Source organism: Carcharhinus amblyrhynchos, chromosome 7 (genome assembly GCF_965287045.1).
Source record: "Carcharhinus amblyrhynchos chromosome 7, sCarAmb.v2.hapA, whole genome shotgun sequence".
Taxonomy (NCBI): Eukaryota; Metazoa; Chordata; class Chondrichthyes; order Carcharhiniformes; family Carcharhinidae; genus Carcharhinus; species Carcharhinus amblyrhynchos.
This window is the reverse complement of record NC_137330.1, coordinates 28749714-28771577: the sequence shown is the minus strand read 5'-3', so window position 1 is coordinate 28771577 and position 21864 is coordinate 28749714. Positions and strand designations below refer to the sequence as shown.

Below are 21864 nucleotides of genomic sequence, written 5' to 3'. Positions count from 1 at the left end.
CTTTGTCCGAAACCAAGGTCAAGCTATCCCACTCCCAATCATTCTGGTGTGCTCCGTGTGCCTATCCAATAACCACTTGAAAGTTCCTAAAGTGTCCAACTCCACTATCACAGCAGGCAGTCCATTCCACACCCCAATCACTCTCTGAGTAAAGAACATATCTCGGACATCCCTCCTATATCTCCCACCATGAACCTTATAGTTACACCCCCTAGTAACAGTTACATCCACCCGAGGAAATAGTCTCTGAACGTCCACTCTATTTATCCCTCTCATCATCTTATAAACCTCTATTAAATCACCTCTCATCCTCCTCTGCTCTAAAGAGAAAAGCCTCAGCTCCCTCAACCTTTCCTCATAAGACCTACCCTCGAAACCAGGCAGCATCCTTGTAAAACTCCTCTGCACTGTCTCCAATGCTTCCACATCCTTCTTGTAGTGAGGTGACCAGAACTGCACACAATATTCCAAATGTGGTCTCACCAAGGTCCTGTACAGTTGCAGTATAACCCCATGGCTCTTAAACTCAAACCCCTTATTAATAAACACTAACACACTATAGGCCTTCTTCACAGCTCTATCCACTTGAGTGGCAACCTTCAGAGATCTGTGGATATGAACCCCAAGATCTCTCTATTCCTCCACATTCCTCAGAACCCTGCTGTTGACCCTGTAATCCGCATTCAAAATTTGTCCGACCAAAATGAATCATCTCGCACTTATCAGGGTTAAACTCCATCTACCACTTTTCGGCCCAGCTCTGCATACTATCAATGTCTCTTTGCAGCCTACAACAGCCCTCCACCTCATCCAATACTCCACCAATCTTGGTGTCATCAGCAAATTTAGTAACCCACCCTTCAGCCCCCTCTTCCAAGTCATTGATAAAGATCACAAATAGCAGAGGATTCAGCACTGATCCCTATGGGTACACTGCTGGTAACTGATCTCCGGTCTGAAAATTTCCCATCCACCATCACCTTCTGTCTTCTATGAGATATGATATGGAGATGCTAGTGTTGGACTGGGGTAAACACAATAAGAAGTCTGACAACACCAGATTTAAGTCCAACCGATTTATTTGATAGTAAACTCACAAGATTTCAGGGTTTGCCCTTTCGTCAGGTGAACGGAGAGTTTTGGCCCCAGACAGAGCATATAACAGCACAGAGTTTACAGATTACTGATTAGAACGCGAGTCTTTACACCTAACCTGGTATTCAAGTCTTAAGTTCCACACATGAGGATAGTCTCAACAGGGATCTTGGGTTCATGTCGCACTATCTGTAACCCCCATGACTTGCCTGGGTTTGCTAAACCTCACTTACTGTACTGTCTGCAGACAATACACATCTCTTTAACCTGGGCTTAATGCTCCTTCCACTCACATTGTTGGCCACTTTAAGACTTGAATAGCAGGTTAGGTGTAAAGACTCGCATTCTAATCAGTAATCTGTAAACTCTCTGTGCTGTTCCATGCTCTGTCTGGGGCCAGAACTCTCCATTCACCTAACAAAGGGGCAAACCCCGAAAGTTTGCAAGTTTACTATCAAATAAATTGGTTGGATTTAAACCTGATGTTGTCAGACTTCTTTCTATGAGATAGCCAGTTACTTATCCAATTGGCCAAATTTACCACTATCCCACACCTCCTTACTTTCTTCATGAGCTTACCATGGGGAACCTTATCAAACACCTTGCTAAAATCCATGTATACAACATCAACTGCTCTACCTTCATCTACACACTTAGTTCCCTCCTCAAAGAATTCAATCAAATTTGTGAGGCAAGACTTACCCTTCATGAATCCGTGCTGACTATCCCGGATTAAGCTGCATCTTTCCAAATGGTCATAAATCCTGTCCCTCAGGACCTTTTCCATAAACTTACCAACCACCGAAGTAAGACTAACTGGCCTATAATTACCAGGGTCATTCCTATTTCCTTTCTTGAACAAAGGAACAACATTTGCCACTCTCCAGTCCTCTGGCACTATCCCCATGGACAGAGAGGATCCAAAGATCAAAGCCAAAGGCTCTGCAATCTCATCCCTTGTCTCCCAAAGAATCTTAGGATATATTCCATCTAGCCCAGGGGACTTATTGACCCTCAGATTTTTCAAAATTGCTGATACATCTTCCCTCAGAACATCTACCTCCTCCAGCCTATCAGCCTGTATCACTTTCATCCTCAAAAACATGGCCTCTCTCCTTGGTAAACGCTGAAGAAAAATATTCATTCATCACTTCTCCTATTTCTTCTGACTCCATGCACAAGGTCCCACCACTATTCTTGACCAGCCCTAACCTCATCCTGGTCATTCTTTTATTTCTCACATAAGAATGTAAGAAATAAGTTATGGGGATAGTGGGTGTGAAAGGCATTGAAATGATTAATCAGCCATGGTCATATTGAATAATAGAACTGGTTCAAAGGGCTAAATGGCCTATACCTGTTCCTATGTTCCTAGAGTCTATATCAACATTTGTAGATTTAAATTTCTGTCGAAAATATTTGCATAGTTGTTTCCAATTTATCACATATGACCATGTCAAAATCTCAAGATGTTATAAATTAAGACGGATAAGATTGTGATTTCATTGTATTGCTGCTCCTATCACTTTGCCATCTTCCACTTGGACATTGTAATATGCCTTTCAGGACTATTTACAAGGTAGTTTTTTTTAATTCATGGGATGTGGGCATCACTGGCTGGACCAACATTCATTGCCCTTCTCTTGTTGCCCTTGAACTGCTGACTTGCTCAGCCATTTCACTCCAGATTCACATTTCCTTATTTGGTCTGGCCCACAGTTGACTCCAGATTCACATTTCTGTGAATCTGGAGTCAACTGGGGGCCAGACCAAACAAGGACATTGGTGAACCAGATGGGTTTTTATAACAATCAACAATGCTTTCACGTGCATCATTATATTTTTAATCCCAGATTTTTATGGGATTCAAATGACACTGCTGCGTGGCCAGGGCTAAGACCAGGACCCAGGACATTACCTTGGTCTGGATTGCTATACTATTACAATAGCAGTACACGATTGCCTCCCCTTGTCTCTAAAGTAACGATTTTACAAGTTAAACTGATGTAAAATTTGATGTGTGTACTGTGATTACATACAGCAGGCAATCCAAAGTTGCACTGTAGAACCTACTCCACAATGCACAAGTACCATGGTACAGCACACAGCTTCCATCCCAGTTGGCTCAATTCTCATGTTGCGAGAGAGATGGCAGAAGTGCTGCTTCTCTTCACCACTAATAAAATTCACAATGTGAATTATACTCTTAACAAAGTATAATGTGAGACTCTGTGATGGAGGAGATCTTATCCTCTGCATCTTCAACACACTAAGCTGCTGGTAAAGTGTGTCCACTCAAAATGTTAACCCGCCAAAGCCTCTGAGAATTTCTGTGTTCCTGATTCTGCCACTTGTGTTTCCAACAACCTCTAATATCTGCAACCTGCATTTGTGGCTGTGCTTCCTACTATGCTCCAGTCTCTGGAATGTCCTTGCTAAATGTCTCCACTTAAAAATTATCTATTTAAATAAAACTTATGGCCATCCCTTCTAATATCTGCTTTGTTGCCCAACTTTTAATTTAAACACCTTCTAAGCATTCCAGTTTAATGAGACAAACAAGGCCAATAATTCAACAATTTCTTTATTTAATACTTCTGGTACCAACTCAAAAATAAACAGTGGCAACTCATTAACTCTTGACTGAACTTAAATGGCATATTAACTTTAACTTAACATCAACTTTGATTATTTAACTGAAAATAGATACCATCGAGTTTAGGAAAAACCTTGACCAAGAAGTATCCTTGATATAGAATCTATCTTCTTCTTCTCTGAAGCATCCTTCAGGGTACCTGTCTTCTTACGATGGTTGGTCTCTTCCAAGTTATCGCTGCCAAACAAGGACTCACATGTCTTTTTACCTACAAACCTCCAGAAGAGTCTCTGTCATCCAGCCAACTGTGTACCAGAAATTACTTCTGAATGCCATTACACTTAGTTCATACTTCATTCTCCACACATAATGGTAATAAATTGAAGCCACAATTTTTGGGTCAAATGACCAACACAGAAAGCTTCAGATCACAACTCCCAGACCAGAGCCTTACCCAGAGCAACTTTACAACCTGCATCTGCATTTAATTATAAGTTGACCAAAGATCCCAGCATGATTAACTTTCAGCCAGAAAAGCCATTTTAAAGCCACTATTGCCGTTATTGTTATTAAATTATTATTGTAGCTGTTCTTTCTCTATTCACAGTTTCCTTGGCTCAGCATTCATTTTTGTCTTGTTAGGCTTCTGGGAAGCATTGACTTTGGGATCTTATTCTATGTTAAAGGTTCCGTTATAAATGTCGCTATTGCTTTTAGGATTTAGATTTTCTGTCTTCCGATGCCCACAAATTTGCTCCATATTTCCAGTGTTTTTTTAATTAATAATTCTATTCTCCACAGTAAAAGTGTAACTTTATATATTTATCCCACAACTTATAAAACAAGATACACCACGATGTTCTTAAATAAATGTACATTGTTTGATCCATCAACTACGTATTTTATTTATGTTATCCCCTTACGATATGGGAACGAGAGAGGAGATATAACACCTGTAGGGTAATGGGGCTAAACAAGGAATAAACAGACTAATTTCTCTACAATTCAGTTGATCATTGTGAATATATATTATTCAGTGAAAAGAATATAGTATCGGAAAAATGTAAAAGCCCCATGAAAACAGAATTCTCACAAGGCCTTGGTTAGGAATCACGATGAATGCTCATATATATTAAATGTTTAAAGATTGTCACAACCTCAGCAGTTAACTGGAGGAAGCATCAAAGTAAACTTTAGTCACTAATGCAGGAACATTTGGACATTTTTTGCCCTTATTTTCATGACCGCAAGCTTTGGCCTAGCATAAAATTGTCAACTTTCACTTTGATACTGAATTTCAGAGGAGATGCCCCAAAAGCCTTAAACCATAAAAACATTTGTGATACTTATAATCCTACTTTGGGCAAGTAGAAAACACTGAGATCAAGGTTGAAAGCAAATCCTTCATTATTTTCAACAGACGTTCTTTTTACATCCCTTTTATTCTGTCAGATTTGACGCATTCCTGGCTGGACTCCCACATTCTACTCTCTATAAACTTGACGTTATCCAAAACTTAGCTGCCATTTCTTAACTTGCAGTGAATCCCCTTTCGTCGTTGTGCTCACAAACTTTCAGTGGCTCCTGGTCAAAACATGTTTTCCAGCAAGTACTTTTAAGTGCAAAACTAGTGTGATCAGTTATTGCCCAACACTATGCAAAATAGTGATTTTAATTATTTAAAATAGCTCCTTATTTATTCCAACCTTATAGTGAAGGATTCTTCCCCCTTAATGTTTGGTATGTATCAAATGGAAAGGATGCACAAATGGTATCAGCATTCAGACTACCAAAGAGAAAGCTGACAACAGCACCATTCGGCAACTGGGTGTCTTGACTTTAAAAATCTCATTTCTGTTTTTATTCTGTAATTTCCTCCCTCCCCAAAACTCTGAGATATCTGTGCTCCTCTAATTCAGGACTCTGATGCAGTCCCAGTTATAATTGCTCAACCATTGGTGCCTGTGGTTTCGAATGCCTAGGCCCATGTTCTGGACTTCTCCACCTACACCTCTGTGTCTCTCTACCTCATTCTCTTTCTTTAAGACAGTCTGTAAAACCTATCTCTTTGACTGACCTTTTGGTCATCTGTCCTAATATATCTTTCTCTGGCTTGGTGCCAGACTTTGTTTTATAATATGAAGTGAAGCCTCATTTGATTTGATTTATTACTGTCAAATGTATTGGGTTATAGTGAAAAGTATTGTTTCTTGCACACTATACAAAACATACTATTCATAAAATACATAGAGGAGAAAGAAGGGAGTGGGTGCAGAATATAGTGTTATAGTTCATAGCTAGGGCATAGAGAAAGATCTGCTTAGTCTAAGGTAGGTCCATACAAAAGTGTGATGGCAGCAGGGAAGAAGCTGTTCTTGAATCCGCTAGCAGTGTTTCATTAGGTTTAAAGGTGCTATTTGTATTTTGAAAGCTGTTGTTGTTGTTGAGATGTTACATCAAAGTTAATGAACGGAAAATTGAATCATATCATGATTTGTTGAGGAGGTTGCTGCAAAACCAAATGGCAAAAGTGCTTTGTGACTCAGTGTGGTATATGCCAAGTGAATGAGTGGCATCTAGTGGGGGGAGGTATAGGCTAGTCACCAACATTTTTACTTAACATAAGGTCAGAGATCCCTTACCATCAAACTAATTTAAGAACAACATTTATCTTTGGTAATCAATGTATTTGGGCCAGGGGTGGTGGTAGGGTTAATACCGAGGATCATTTAACACAAATATTCCCTCTTAAGGGATTTTCGATGGCAATTAATTCTATATATTCTGCAACGGTTGTTTAAACCAGAACAGAGTTGATCACTTATCGGCGGAAGTTGGTATGAAAGAGCTGTGGGGAACAGAACCCCCACAGTGAATCAAACCCCATGGCTTGTATAACGTTAGTAAAAGTCAACTGAATGACTCTCACCCGGCGCTGAATGGCGCTGTAGTCAGCGTTCTCCTCCGTTGCCCGCATGCTGTTGCCGTTTGTGTATCCTCTCCAATTCGATACATATCAAGCATTAAGGGGGGAAAAGAATCCTTCTTTATAAGATTGGAGTAAACAGCAAGCGATTTTAAATCATTAAAATCACTATTTCGCATAGAGTTCAGCAACAGCTGATGCACTTGAAAGTATTTGTTGGAAGATACACTTTGAGTAAATGAGAAGGGTTATACCAGCTACCCGGGAACACTAGCCCCCTGAAGGGGAGGGGGGGGGAGGCGGAATCAACGCCGTTCCTCTTTTACTTGGATATTTAAGGCTGAGTAACTACCTCGTTTTATGTACACACAGACACACTTCCCACCGATTTTAACTTGTCGGAGCGTTTCCAATCATTTGTCACATCGGAAATTGGACCTGGAGAAATAAATATGTTTATCTGAAATCATATCCTGAGACATATAAATAAAGTGCAAAGCGACAGGAATCTAATGTCAGTTACCGGTCTTCCGACTTAAGAAAGGGAAAAGGGCAATGAAAGGGGGAGGTTTAAAAAAAGTTCCTGGTATCCACGCAGCTTTGTCAGTCAGAGAGACAGTCTCATCATCATCCGGGCTGACGAACATAATGCAATTCAAGGAGTGCTTGATCGGGAAGGTTGTTTTTTTTTCCAATAGCGTTAACACGTTTCCAATTAGAGAAACGCCAGGGTGATCCGGTGGGACCGATTACGTCTGCAAATAGTCAGTAAAAGGCTGGGAAGGATCTAACGAAAGTTACCGAACAAAAGGTTGCCAAGTGGACTTTTATTGTTTACCACCCACCTCAAGTCGATAATATCATATTGAACTACCACATGCATCATATACTATATAAGGCCCTGCGCTTGGAGGCACGGCTGAAATGGTGTAGTTTATGGAATAAAGTACACACCGGCAGAAATTATTTATTCTGGGAGCAAGTTTCTACCTTTTCTGAACGGTGACAGCGGGGGGAATAAAAAGAACAGGAGTTGCAAGGAGAGGAAGCTAGGCTGGCTCTATTTATATATACACACACACCTTGCTGAAGGCCAGTTTAAAGGTAAATGTATAGAATTTTTATTTTTATTTTAAGATTGGTGTGCGGGTTTCAGAGATAGATGCTGTTTTGAAAATGTGTTGCTCCAGCTCAACAAAGCAGGCAATGCTGGCTGCTATTTTTCTTTGGATTTCTTAACCTACCCCCTCCCCCTTTGCAAAGTGGCAGAACAGCAGTAGAATTATGCTCACTTTTGCGACTTTTGCCTCATGTGCTTCTATTTGAAAAGTTTGGGCGGAGGAGGAGGCGCAGTAGATGGGGAGGCTGTTGGGGTGGGGGGAGGGCGGCTATGTCCATTTAATGGCCATTCTAACAGGCTGCGATCCGGTGCCGCCGGCGTTTAAACCACCGGAGAGTTTGCTCTCCAGTCCTGTGAAAGTGATCAGTGCAGATGGGAGTGAATGGATTGGCAAAGCAGAGCGCTGATCCAACTAAAGCTGTTTAAAGATCATCATGCCGCTGTCTTTCCTCTTTTAGTGCTGCCACTCGCGCCTGGGGAGGCTCTAATCTGATTTCAACAGCAATGCACGGACTGAGGTCGCTCTTACTCTTTGGACTTGTACTCCTCGTGATCAGAACTGGATTTTGCAAAGAGAGGACAGATCTCACGGAGTTAGGGGAGAACAAAACGCTCTTTAACTTAATATTGGAAATCATCAACCAGCTACAAAAACAGCACGGGGAGGAAACCAACGAGGTGAACTATTTCCCACAGGGTGTCGACTATACTTTTGACTCTCAGGAATTGCCTGACAATGAGGTCTACCATAAAGAGGAGAGGGTTGGTAAGTACCGTTGGTCCATTGCTTCATATTGTTTCCAACCTGCCAGTGGGTGTTTTATTTTCCCCTTGTTACTGAGTTAAGATGATGGGTGGTAATTCACTTATCCTGTACCGAATCGAACCGGGAATAAAAAGAACGTTGAATTCCGGGATCCCCGGGTTATTGGGATCTGGGCACGGGTTAACATAACCGATTGCTGCCCCAGTGCCCCCGGGACCGTGAATGGTCAAGGGGTTATCTCGCTTTTCTCAATGCGGGCTGGTTTGAAGTGGAGGTGTTGGGGAGGGGGGAAGAAAGGCGCTGGGACAGGGGATGGCATACCAAGCAGCATTCAGGGAGGGCAGGAGACCAACAAACAGGCAGTCCTTACACAGTCGGCTCGGCACATTTTATGAATGGATACGGATGGGTGACTTGAGGACATTGACCGTCTGGTTTTCAGTGGATGAGTGTGTGTGTGTGTGTGTGTGTATACGTATGTGTGCCATTGTGTTTTCTAAACCAGGGCAGCGCTACCAACTCTCCTCCGCTGTCTTTCCAGGCTGGGACATGTCGAGGGAACGCCTTACATTGATCAAACCACAAGTTGGACTCGTTGTCCGCCTCTAATAATTTCACCATTGTTAAATTTGCCACGGACAGACAGAGATGGTTACATAAACAGAGCGGGTGATTCCTCCAAAATATCATGGAGCTATTAAAACACACACACACACACATACACAGTCAACCAGGACAAGATTGGAAGCTACACCCTTAATCCTGCCATTCCTCCAAATTTCCAAAAACAGAATTCTCCTAACACCGGGACCAAAGCGCAGCTCTGCTGTCTCGCCCATAGTGTTCCTGTAATCTGCACACTTCCTTCTCCGCCACATACTTGGCGGGGGCAATAGTGAAGGTCAATCATGTATTGAAGTTACATGTGACAAGAACACATCCGAGACCGTCCTTCCCACGCCCATCTCAAAAGACCCGGTGTAAACATCGTTAAAGTCACCTCTTTCCAAGTTAGCAAAATGGCCAAGTGGTCGCAAGAGTGCCATTAATTTATTTCTATTTTCCAACAGAGATAGTCCCCAGAGATCTGAGGAAGATGAAAGACAAGGTTTTGAAACACTTGACAGGTAAAAGGGACTATTCTTTCATTCCCGCTGTGTGGGTCGTGCTGCTTGATGTGGACCGGGCGATTTTAACAGCTTTACTGGCTTTCTTTCCAGGTCCTCTTTACTTCAGTCCCAAATGCAGCAAACACTTCCACCGGCTGTACCACAACACCAGGGATTGCACCATACCAAAATGTAAGTGTGTCTCGGTGAGAGCGGCCGGGCTACATGTCACAGCCAAAGTGATTTTCACTTTTGTTTTAACCATTTGCGTTTAGCGCTTTCCTAAAGTGATTTTTTTTTTAAAAAATGCAAACTGCGGAAAATATCATTGTGCTGGATGGACGTCCGCAATTAAAAGCAGAAACTGCTGGAAACTCAGCAGTCTGTGTGGAGAGAATTAACCCTTTTGCTGGACGGCCTTTCATCAGGATTGCTTAGTTACTCATTACTGGGGGTTAATGGATCCAGGTTCAGTAGCTTCCTCTTTGAGTTGCAGTTATATGGAAACTGCATGAGTAGGTTTGTGTGTGTGTGTGTGGTTGGGGATGGGGGGGTGGGGGGGGGTAACGATTTAGGTGGCGATGTCACGGAATGACATGGCTGTGCTTGCTGCTCAGCCCGAGTCCCAGTCATCCAATAAACAAATAGCTGTTTGACGGTATTGACACCCCCGTGGGAGTAGACTCTCCATTCTTATCAAAATGTTGCAGTGTCAAGTTGACATGAATCTGCAGCGTCTAAGGGAGATGACAACTGAAGTCAGCTCAGCTCCAAGAGAAGCCAAACCCAGAGGCTCCGAAGGGGCGGCAGTATGGTGTTAAGAGGCGAATTCCACTTTCCATGTCTTAAACTTTAGTGTGTGTTCTTTCTGCCAGGGGGAGGGGGGAGGTGGCGCGGAGAGGGGGATATCCTTTAGTAAGCAGTCTCACAACACCATATCATGACTGGTATCCTTTATCACATGGATGCAGGTAACGGGAAACAAAGTCTACACTGCATTGATAGGACCAGTGGCGACTTGTTGCAATGGGCTCAATGCAAACATTGCTCAGGCATCCTTCCTGTCTGTTATATCCTTCAAAAAGAGCAGCAGCGTGTGTGACTGGATCAAGTTGAGGGATAGGGCCGGGTTAAGCACGCCAAAATCCAACACTTGCACTGAGATCCCTACCATCCGACTCGGCTCAGTTTTATTCTACGAAAAATCACTCCAAAGTTGATTTTTTTAAACTAACTTAAAAATGAAAAGCATGAAAATCACACCACGACCTGGCTGGCATGTTTTACTACTTGAGAAAGTATTCACCTTTTTGTGGAATGCCAGATGTGAAAGAACATGCAGGCAGGTTACAAGACTAGGTTGTAAAAATAGAATTGAGCTTTCTGTATACCTCCAACCCTCAGGATTCACGCGAATCTTTAGTAATTCCTTAAATGGTTCCCTGTGGTTCACGGTGTAGTCAATTTCTGCATGTTTTATGGGTATGAAATACACATGCTCGCAGAATTCAGCCATTTATCAAAAGGTCGCGGGGAAAGCGAGTGCTCTGAAAGTCCCTAACCATACTGTTTCCAAAGGAGACACTCTGACAAAGGAGATATAATCCGCGCGTGAAAGGGAGTGCAATTCGGATCATGTGTTTATGTTGGATGTTTGCTCTGGTGTGACCACATTCTCTTCTCGTAGATTACAGACGGTGTGCCAGACTCCTCACGAGATTGGCAGTCAGTCCGATGTGTGTGAAAGGCTAAATTTGATTACTGGTAAGTGTTATTAACTTATTGACGTCCTGTGATATTGAAAACAAAAGCTTGACCGTGAGAGGCGACTATCTGAAAGTTTCTTTGGAGGGGGTGGGTGGGTATCTGCGTGGCAGCCTGGAGAAGGCTGCTTTAGAGGGAACTATTACTAAACGCATTTTCTTACATTTTAATCGGCCACTACGTGTAGAACATGCATTTCAAGAGTAGCTCTGTCATCCAGCCAAAAATCGATTAGTTGCTAAATGCAGCACTTTAATTCCCATCCATTCCTGAGAGCTCTCACGACTTTACCAGTAAAACCCGTCCTTGCTGTGCTTTCCGTCCCCCTCACCCTGTAAGTTACTTAGTTTAGAAAGGTCCACAAAAAGTTCAGTTGTGAAATACTTCAAGCATCTTTTGAGGGCATAATGTGAGTTTTTAAATTACACTGCTAATAGTTGCTAGATGTTCTAACCGTGTGAGTGCTCACACAAACCAGTGCCTAGGTTAGAAAAAAACACTTAGTTTTGCTCTCTTCTACTTGCAACTGAATGGAAATTTACATTAGATTATTACTCATAATACAAATCGCGATAGTATTGAAAGTCGCTTGGCAATTTTTTTTGCCATCTTCCTCGTTCACTGTGCTGTACGCGGCAACGCTAATTGCTATGGCTACCACTTAATTGATGGTGAATAGAGATGGCAGCCATCGGCTTACACATCATTTTACAGAACTTCATGATCAATAGGGCAGCCCACGCAGCTTGAAAGTGGAAGAGGCAGTGAGTAATTAATATGCGGTCGACTGAATACTGAACTTGCACGTCCCACTCATGGGCCGCATATAGGATGTCACTGTGTGCTCGAATGCATGGGCTAGCAATAAGACACATAAGACACCCAAAGAACATGTATCCCAGGGAGAAACAGGCAGTCACCACCATTCACATTGGAACAAAATAACAGGCATTATGTGCATGACTTATTTCCATTCGGGCATCTTCAGGATCCTGCAAGCACCCTGCAGATTCACAGGATAAATAGGAGGTGGCACTGAGGAACATGCAGAAATACAGATGGTCATACTGTTCGAGGTGGTGCATAATTCAGTGAGGAAACAATAAGTTCCTTTCACCATTGATTAATCATTCTCTTCATTTACTTAGCTTTACAGCAGAGCAGGAATATATTTTTTTCGGCTGTCATACAAGAATGAGCTGTAACTAACCTTGGCGAGATCCACCAACTAATCAATATTTATACACAGGACATCTCTTGTTTTGATTTTTTTTAACACGTTTTAAGTTTGTCTGGACGATAGTCCCTCTTAACCATTCTTTCTGCCAAATAGGTTGATCATAAATTTTAGTTGCAATAATTATATAACCGTTAATCTGAAAGAAGGATGATTCCCACCGTAACAGATAGAAATGCTTTTCCTAAAGCTGTCATGCCTCACCGCCATGTAGCTGCGTAGCTAGTAAAATTTAACCACTCAAGCTAGTTGAGGTGGCAGCAGATTAGGAACTCAAGTTGACATTTTACGTGGGAGTACAATATTTAACCAGTTCTGCCATTAAATAGCTACAATGAATGGGTTAGAACAATATTACCCATCTTCTGGTACTTTATGTAATGGAACTGTTCGTGTAAAGCATTTAAACAATGGCTGCTTTACTTAAGATACATGGGAAAACTTGCAATCCACTCAGACACCATAGCAATTTGAGGTGTAAGGAAGACAGGATTAATAGAAGTCTGACTACCTGTTTGGACAATTTAAAGGTGCACTCTATTCTATGGAAATGAGCGCTGCCAATTAACAAGAAACAAAATCAATTATGCATGCATGCATAACTTCATATGGTACTGGAATTTACCATCATTTTCACAACATAAATAGCATTGAAAAACAAGCAAACTCATTCAGAATAGGTTTAGCTGAGTGGGGTAGACTGCTGCTTAGTGATGCCCAATGCCAATAGTGTGGATTGAATTCTCATACTAGCTGAGGTTATTCATGAAGGCCTGCCTTCTCAACCTTGGCCTTTGCCTGAGGTGTGGTGATTCTCAAATTAAATCACCACCAGGTTAGCTCTCCCCCTTAAGAGAAAGCAGCCTATAATCATCTGGCAACTTAACTGTTTCCTCATGAACTAACCTGGAAAATGAACCAGATTAGGTTCCATAGATAAGCAGGTGAGTTTTGCGCAATGTAACAATAACTCATACTACTTCTTAATAAAAAACAAATTCCCTGAAAAGTACAAAATGCAACAATCTTGTTTTCACAGGTGACAACATTAAGATATCCCCAGAACCAAGAAAAGTGCCTTGGAAAACAACAGGGAAACACATTGATCTCAATATCTTTATAACATATTCCATTGTGAACAAAGATTTATTTTTGCAAACTGATGGATACCTCCATAAACTCCTTAATGTGCATTTTGTATGTTGTCAACATTATTTCTGTAATTCTGTACATTCATATAAATAATTGCCAATGTTACAAAGGCTGAACATTAAAAAAAAACACTTCACTGTTTTCTGTGTAATGCTGCCAAAAATTACACAACTGCTTTCTTGTTTAACAACTGATGTTTGGAGCATTCTTTTGTATTAAGTATTGAGACACTCAGATACTGTTTAAGACAAGGCTAATGTATCCTAAATTTACTGTAGGATTTTTTCATGCTTCAGAGTGCTGGTTATCTTTACTTGTCATATGTAATGCTTATGCAGTTTAAAACTATTTGCTGTGTCATAACACAGCAAAATATTGATATAATAGAATGCTTGGGGTTGCCCTCTACTCCAAAGGATAAGTTATGGTTTGCATGACATTTTTCTGCCTTTGTCTTTACAAAATTTAATATTTTAAAACTACACTGTTAGTTTAGTATGTTGTTGGTTATGTTTACATTCTGAGCTGAAAAAAGAAGTTTGTGAGCAATTATCTTTTCTCTTAACACAGTGGAGTGTCATTTATACAGAAACATACAAGATAATGTCATTAGTCACTGTACATTAAGATTTATAAACATTCCAGCTAACATGTGCAATATGTATATATTGTAAAGACCTGAATATATATCAGTTATAAAATAAAGTGTTTGGTATTTGACACAGACTAGACTGAGTGCTCTTTGTATACATTCTCAAGTTGTTACTACATGATTTTAAACAACTTTTTCCAATCACTGATTCACAATTAAAAAAATCACCGTTTTTGTGAATTCCAGGCAGACCTTGGTTTACCCGAATTATTGAACTTTTCCGAAAGTAATCCAAATAAATGAAAGTGCACATATTCAATTGGGAGGCAGTACATATGATGTGATCATATTTAAGATGTGTTACTCTGAATAAGTAGTCAAAATCAAAAAGCCCAATGAAAGCAGTTCCCCATGAGAGGATGACACTTTGGAGTCATGTTTCATGGTCTAATTTTAGACCCAGTACTTGACATATTTGTATATAATAGCCATTTTCAAATTTACATTTGTCCACTATCATATTTTGAATTAATTTAGTCTTCTGCTCTTTATGTTTCACCCTTCTACACCAGATTATCAGCTATTATCAAAAACAGCAGGATTAATAGTATCCCAGTCAAACTGCATGCCTAGTGTGATTTGTAATACACGATCAGCCACAAATATGCAATAGGTGTTGTTTATTCCACAGAAAATAGAAATTTGGCAATGATGATAAAATCACCTGAAAAATATAATCCTGAATTGCCTCAGTTTGGTTCAGTAATAATAATCTCACTTTTTGACTCATGAGGTTGCTGGTGTTTACCCATTCTCAAGACTAGAATATACAGTTAATGCTGAATCATTGCTACGTATAAAGAAGTGCTGGATTCTCAAAAGAACCTTCCATGGTTGGTAAATGACTGCTTGTTTAGGTGGTTTTTACTAAACCTATTGCACCTTTTGAAAAGGAGGGAATTCCAATTACCTATTCGATGTGCATTTCTTGATCGATCCTCAAAAAAGATTTTAACATATATCTTGATGCTGATTATGGGATCTTGCTACGTGTGAAGTGCTAAACTCCCCTCATTCATCATTACAACTTAAGAGTAATTCATGAAATGGGATGCATTTTGAAATATTTCTAGATTTGTTGAGGTGCTATGGAAAAGCAGGTTTCGAAAACTACGCAGTTAATCCACTGAAAAGTCAATGTTTGAAAGTTCAAACAGCAAAGTATGTAAAATTACTCAGCAGTCCACTGTACTACCATCTGATTTCTAATAATTGGTAAGAGATTAGTATCTCATCAGCTCAATCACCAGAGATCTTACAGACAATTAAATGTTGGCAATAAGCACACTATGATTGTCTTTTTTAAAATCACTCATAGAATGTGTGTATTGCTAGCAAAACCAGCATTTGTTGTCCATCCTAATTGCCCTTGAAAAGGTGGTGGCAAGTTGCCATCTTGAACCTCCAATCTATGCATTGCAGGTGCCCCACAGCACTGTTAAGAAGGGAGTTTCAGGCTTTGACCCAGCCAATGAGACAGAATGGTGATATAGTTCCTAGTAAAGATGATATGTGACTTGAAGGGAACTTGCAGGTGATGGTGCTCCCATGTATCTTCCGCCATGTCCTTCCAGGTGATAAGATTTTGGGAGCTGCTGCGAAAGGAGGGTTGGCAAGTTGCTCAAGTGCATCAGAGAATGACGCACACTGCTGCTATTGTGTGGTGTTAGCAGAATATTTAAAGTGGTCAAAGAGGTGCCAATCAAACAGGTTTCTTTTTCTTGAATAATTTCAGCTTCTTGACTGTTGTTAGAGCTGCACACACATAGGCACGTGGAGGGCATTCCCGCATACTCCTTACATGTGCCTTGTGATGATGATATTCTTTGGGAGTCAGAAGGTGAGTTGCTCACTACAGAATTCTCAGCCTCTGATCTACACTTGTACTCAACTGCTTTCTATGGTAGCAAATTCCACAGACTTACCATTCTCTGGATGAAGACATTTCTCCTCATCTCAGCCTCAAATGGTTTATCCTGCATCCTTAGGTGACCCCTAGTTCTGGAACCTCTGCTCCTCTCCCCGCCCCCCCCACCACCTGCCATCAGGAATATCTGTCCTGCAGCTATCCTAATATCATATCTTGATATTATGTGGAGTGAAGTAAAGCTGCTGAAGACAAGTATCAGCGATACTGGGGATGTCATCAGTTCAACACTTCTGGAGGTAGTTGCAAGTACTTCAGCTTTGTCTTTTGGACTGATGTCATAGATTGCCCATTAATGAAGATAGGAATATTTGTGAAGCCTCTCCTTCATTGAATTGTTTGATTGTGCACTACCATTCATGACTGGGTATGATAGAACTGCAGAACTGTGATTCAACCCATTGGCTTGAAGATCATTTAGCTATCTATAGTATACTGCTTCAGTACTTTAACATGCAAGTAGTCCTGTACTTTTTAGGAATGCCTGGTGCATCTAGCATGCCCTCCTGCGCTCTTCATTGAACCAAGGTTAGTTCCCTAGCTTGATGCCATTGGTAGAATAAGGGATAGGACAAACCACGAGGTTACAGATTGTGGTTGTAAACAATTCTGCTGCTGTTGATGCCCTACAGCACCTCAGAGAGGTCGTATAGGCCATCAGAAGCCTGGTTATGTGCTCTTAGCTTTGTTCTGAATCTGATGTGATGTGAAGATGGAACTTTTTCTCCAATACTGTTCACTGGTAAATTTCTGTCGTGGACATACATCTGAGAAAGTAAGATCGGTGAGGATGAGGTCAAGTTTTTTTTTTTGGCTCTTGTTCGTTCTTTTAACACCTGCCTTAGACACAGTCCTGCAGATAATTCCTTCAGAACTCATCCAGCAGTGGTACTAACAAGCCACTTTTGGTGATGGACATTGAAGTCCTCTGCTCAGAATACATTCTGTGCCCTTGTCACCTTCAGTGCTTCTTCCAACTGATGTTTAAAATTGGAAGGGGAGGGAGCAGGAGGTGGTAATCAGCAGGAGGTTTCCTTGTCCATGTACAATCAGATGCCATAACATGCCATGGGGCTCAAAATTAATGTTGATGACTCCCAGGGCAACTGCCTCTTGATTGTAGCTGTACCACCACCTCTGGTGAGTCATTGACTGTAAGATCGGAATTGGTGAGTATGGCTGTATAAGAAATTTGCATGAGTTTTCATGGAACAGCGCTCCTAATTTTCTCCCCTGATGAGGAGGACTTTGGAGAATCGATTGGGTAGGATATGTCTTTGTTACTGCCACTGCCTAGATCAATTCCATGTGCCCTGATTGTGATTTTTTTCCTTATTTGGCTTTTCTGTAGAAATTTAATACAGCAGTCTTACTTGGCCTTCACATTAAGAATTAACCAGATTGCTGTGGGTCTGGAATCACACATAATAAGCTAGTTCAGGTCTGGACAGCTGATTCCCTTCCCTAAAGGACGTTAGTGAACTAAATGCTTTTTAACGACAATCTGGTAGTTTGATGATCACTATTGACAGTGACAAGGTTGACCTGCGCTCCTCGAAATCTGGCCTCTTATGCATATTCAATTTTAATTGCTTTCTCAATAATGGCTGTGACGTAAGTTGCCTAGACACCAAGCTCTGGAATTCCCTCTCTACACCTCTTTGCTTCACTAGCTTCCTTTAAGACACTCCTTAAAACTCTATCACCAAACTTTTCATTATCTTAATATCGATTACATGGTTTGGTGTAATACTTTGTTTTATAATGCTCCTATGAAGTGCCTTGGGACATTTCAATATGTTCAGGGCACTATATAAACTGTTGTTTTTATTCATGAATTGAATTTTAAGTTCCACCAGATCTCCAGAGCAATTATGTTCAGCTGCTCCAGCAACATTATCAGTGTTTCACCATTCCCAACATGCACATTAAGTATGTAAAAACATGGATTTATGCAATCATCAGGGAAGTTTGTAACATAAGGAAACCTTTAACATTCTTAATTTCTATGTATAATCTTCTTTGCTGGTCTGCTTAGATTTACCTTGCTGAAAATCAAACCTGCAAACTCCTTTGCTACTGGGAATGTTACTGGGGTCACTGTGCCTTTGTGACATGGGAACTGCACAGAATCTCCGTACCTATTTTAATGGTTTATTCAAACATGTGACATCAATACCAGACTGTTAGCTGATCTGAGGGGTATCTGTTGCCCATCATCTGTCCTAATGGCTGTACAGTTTGATTTGGTGATTATTCCTAAAAAAGTGTAATTTAGTATGGAATTAGATAAGTCAGGAAGACATTAATATGCTGATATTTTGATTGCATCCTTGTCTACATGCTTGTTTCCTTTGTTCAACTGACCAATTAAATGAAATGGATTTGGTAACTAGATAACAGTTCTTTTCTCCAAAATCTACTAGAAGAGCATCATTGGAGCTACAGGCATTTGATGGGAGCTGAAGGCTTTTTCTACTTCTTAAAGTTTCTGAACATTGGCGGATTTGTTTCATTTGGAAGATAAATTTGAAATTTTCTTTCTTCTACTCAAACTTCATATCGAGGGAACATATACTCCTTAATCATTAAAGAGAAATAGAAAATACTGCAAACACTTAACAGGTCAGGTGGCAGCTGTGGAGAAAGAAACAGAGTCAACATTTTGTCAGAACTGGAAACAGAGATGTAACACGTTTTAAGCAAGTACAGACGGAGGAAAGATGGAAGAGATTTGGAGGGGAACCATTGGTGAAAAGGGGAGCAAAGAATAAAGGGCAAAGTCATATTCATCAATTCTTTTGAAGTCACGTTCATCAATTCTTTTGAGCAAGACTAGAGGTGGGGATGGGTGAAGAGATGGTGGGGAACAATGTGGATAAATAATTTCATGTAAAACTAGCATTAAGGGAACTATTTATCAATGGTTTAATATTTTTATTACTTTCGATGTGAGGAATAATTTAATTTCAACCGTTACTTTGAATAAACCTATACTATAGTTTATAATCTAGGCTATTCTGAAATAAAACAGAAAGCACTGAAAAAGCTCAAAAGGTCAGGCAACATCTTAGGAGTGATAAACAGAGTTAACATTTCAAGTCATTGACCTTTCGTCAGAAGTGAAAAATGGACTCTGTTTCCTGCTCCACAATGCTGCCTAACCTGTTACGTTTTTGTGTATTTTCTGTTCTTATTTCAAACTTCCAACATCTTTGTAACAGTGTTTATTCTAATCTTACTACTCCTTTTATATTGCTACTGTAAATTTGGGAGATCGTGAGAGGTCGATAGCAATATACTGCAGGTGCAACATATCTGAAATCAAACAGAAGATGCTGGAAACTTGGATCAGGGCAGACAGCAATGGTGGCACAGTAAGCACTGCTGCCTCACACCACCAGGGATCCAGGTTTGATTCCTGTGCAGACTCCACACTGTTACTGTCTGTGTGAAGTCTGCACATTCTCTCTGTGTCTGCATGGGTTTCCTCTGGATGCTCCAGTTTCCTCCCACAGTCCAAAGATGTGCAACTTACGTGGATTGGTCATGTTAAATTCCTCTCAGTGTACCCAAACAGGTGCCAGAGTGTGGAGACTAGGGGATTTTCACAGTAACTTCATTGCAGTGTTACTGTAAGTCTACTTGTGACTATTAAATAAACTTTTACTTTACAACTGTGGAGACAGAAATAGAGTTAAGGGAGGAATTGTTTCAACTTAGAAGATTTTCAGATGTTGGGACCATATACGGGTCCTGAACTCAACGGTTTCTGATTCAGGCCCACCTGCCAATTAACAGGCCACTCCTGCAAACTCTTCTACTTAAAAATGGCGGATGCGCCTCTCAGCTGAAAAGGCCAAGAGGAGCACATGAGGCTGTGGTTGGATGGCAGCTGCACCAGGAGAGGTGAGCGCTGCTAATGTAGGTGGGAGACTGGCACCCACCGACAATTTCTTCAAAAGTTAAATGTGCATGTGACTACAGCTGCCAGCGGTCACCAGCGTGGCCTCACTGGCTCTCAGCACGTTGCTGACAGACTGTCTCCAGGCACCTGCTTTATTTCAGTCTCAGTGGGAAGCCCGACTGTCAGTGGGAAGATCCTCACAGTGTCACCAATTCCCTCAAATTGGAGACTTAATAATTAACCGAAAGAGAAAATACTGGAAAATCTCAGCAGGTCTGGCAGCATCTGTAAGCAGAGAAAAGAGCTGACGTTTCAAATCCAGATGATCCTTTGTCAAAAAGAAACATACAGAAATCCTGTGAGAGAAAAGGGCAGTACTTCTTCAAGGTAGGCATTCCTGGAAGAGAAGTGACAGTAAGTTAAACACTGGATAAAAGCAAATTACTGCAGATGCTGGAATAGGAAACTAAAAAAAGAGAAAACTCTGAAAAATCTCAGCAGGTCTGGCAGCATCTGTAAGGAGAGAAAAGAACTGACGTTTTGAGACCAGATGCTAAAATGTAATTATGAATGGACAAAAAAAATTTGACTCACATTCCAAGAATAAATAAAAAATAAAAACAGCTTTTCAGCAAGTCCAAAAGCAGGGAAAGTCTCAAGACGAGCAAAAGGGAAAAGTCTATGATATGGTGGTGAGCAGGAGTAATTAAATAGCAGAAGGGGTAATGGTGCAAGGCAAATAGGAAGTGAAAGTAGGACAAGACTAGAAGCAAAAGATGGATAGAGAAGTTTCATATTATTAGTCACAGTAGAATAACAGATGGAGAGAGGAAACTGGCACAGTCTTCCCAGACAGAGAAGGCCCTCTTTAGCAGAGAATGTGATCAGTGAAAAGCAGGTAAATTCCAGAATATGGATGTCTTAGAGAGGATCCCCACTCCAAGTACTAGCCCACATCTCCCACAAAAAGATTCGGAAAGGACTCTTGTCCAGTAAACTAAAAACAGCAACAAAGTTTCATGTCTTTAAGAAACACTATGTTACCAAACACATACAAAGCCATATTTCTTTTTAAAAAGTTATATTTCAATTTAAAGGAAGTGAGGGGTTTGCTCTAATTTAAGTCTGAGACAAGAGTAATGATATTGAGGCCAGTAACAAATGGTCATTGAACAAATACAGCGATAAAACAGAAGTACAAAGGGGGATTTTTAAAAATAGTAATACCTACTAAAGACTAATTAAATCGCCTGTGCTGTGATGTACAGAGAATCCAAAATAAAATAATGGAATTGAACAGGGAGATTGTGGCATAGTGCTATTGTCACTGGACTTGTAATTCAGAAATATGGGGTAAATCTGTGGGGATCTGGGTTCAAATGGTGAAATTTTAATTCTATACTTAATCTGGAATTAAAAGTCTAATGATGATCCTGAAACCATTGTCAATTGTTGTAAAAATCCATCTGGCATCCTTACCTGGTCGAACTGTGACTCCAGATCCATAGCAAAGTGTGGTTGACTCTTAAAATGCTCTTTGAAATGATCTAGCAAGTTACGGAGTTCATGGGTAATGAATGCTGGTCCAATATTACTGCCTCTGCCACCATTGT

At 40.7% G+C, this 21864-nt stretch overlaps 1 protein-coding gene across 2 annotated transcripts; it reads left to right on the top strand.

Moving 5' to 3' along the window:
• The first annotated feature begins 7326 nt into the window (after positions 1–7326).
• Positions 7327–14485, top strand: LOC145345433 (ALK and LTK ligand 2-like). Of its 2 annotated transcripts, XM_080193248.1 has the most exons (6): positions 7327–7721; positions 8196–8503; positions 9574–9630; positions 9724–9804; positions 11300–11376; positions 13653–14485. In XM_080193248.1, the coding sequence occupies exons 2-5, from the start codon at positions 8242–8244 to the stop codon at positions 11362–11364; spliced, it is 465 nt and encodes a 154-aa protein (XP_080049374.1). In that variant the 5' UTR covers positions 7327–7721; positions 8196–8241; the 3' UTR covers positions 11365–11376; positions 13653–14485. The 2 variants fall into 2 exon arrangements, with proteins under 2 accessions (XP_080049374.1, XP_080049373.1); XM_080193247.1 differs by lacking the exon at positions 7327–7721 and having other exon boundaries at positions 8033–8503.
• The last annotated feature ends 7379 nt before the right edge of the window (positions 14486–21864 follow it).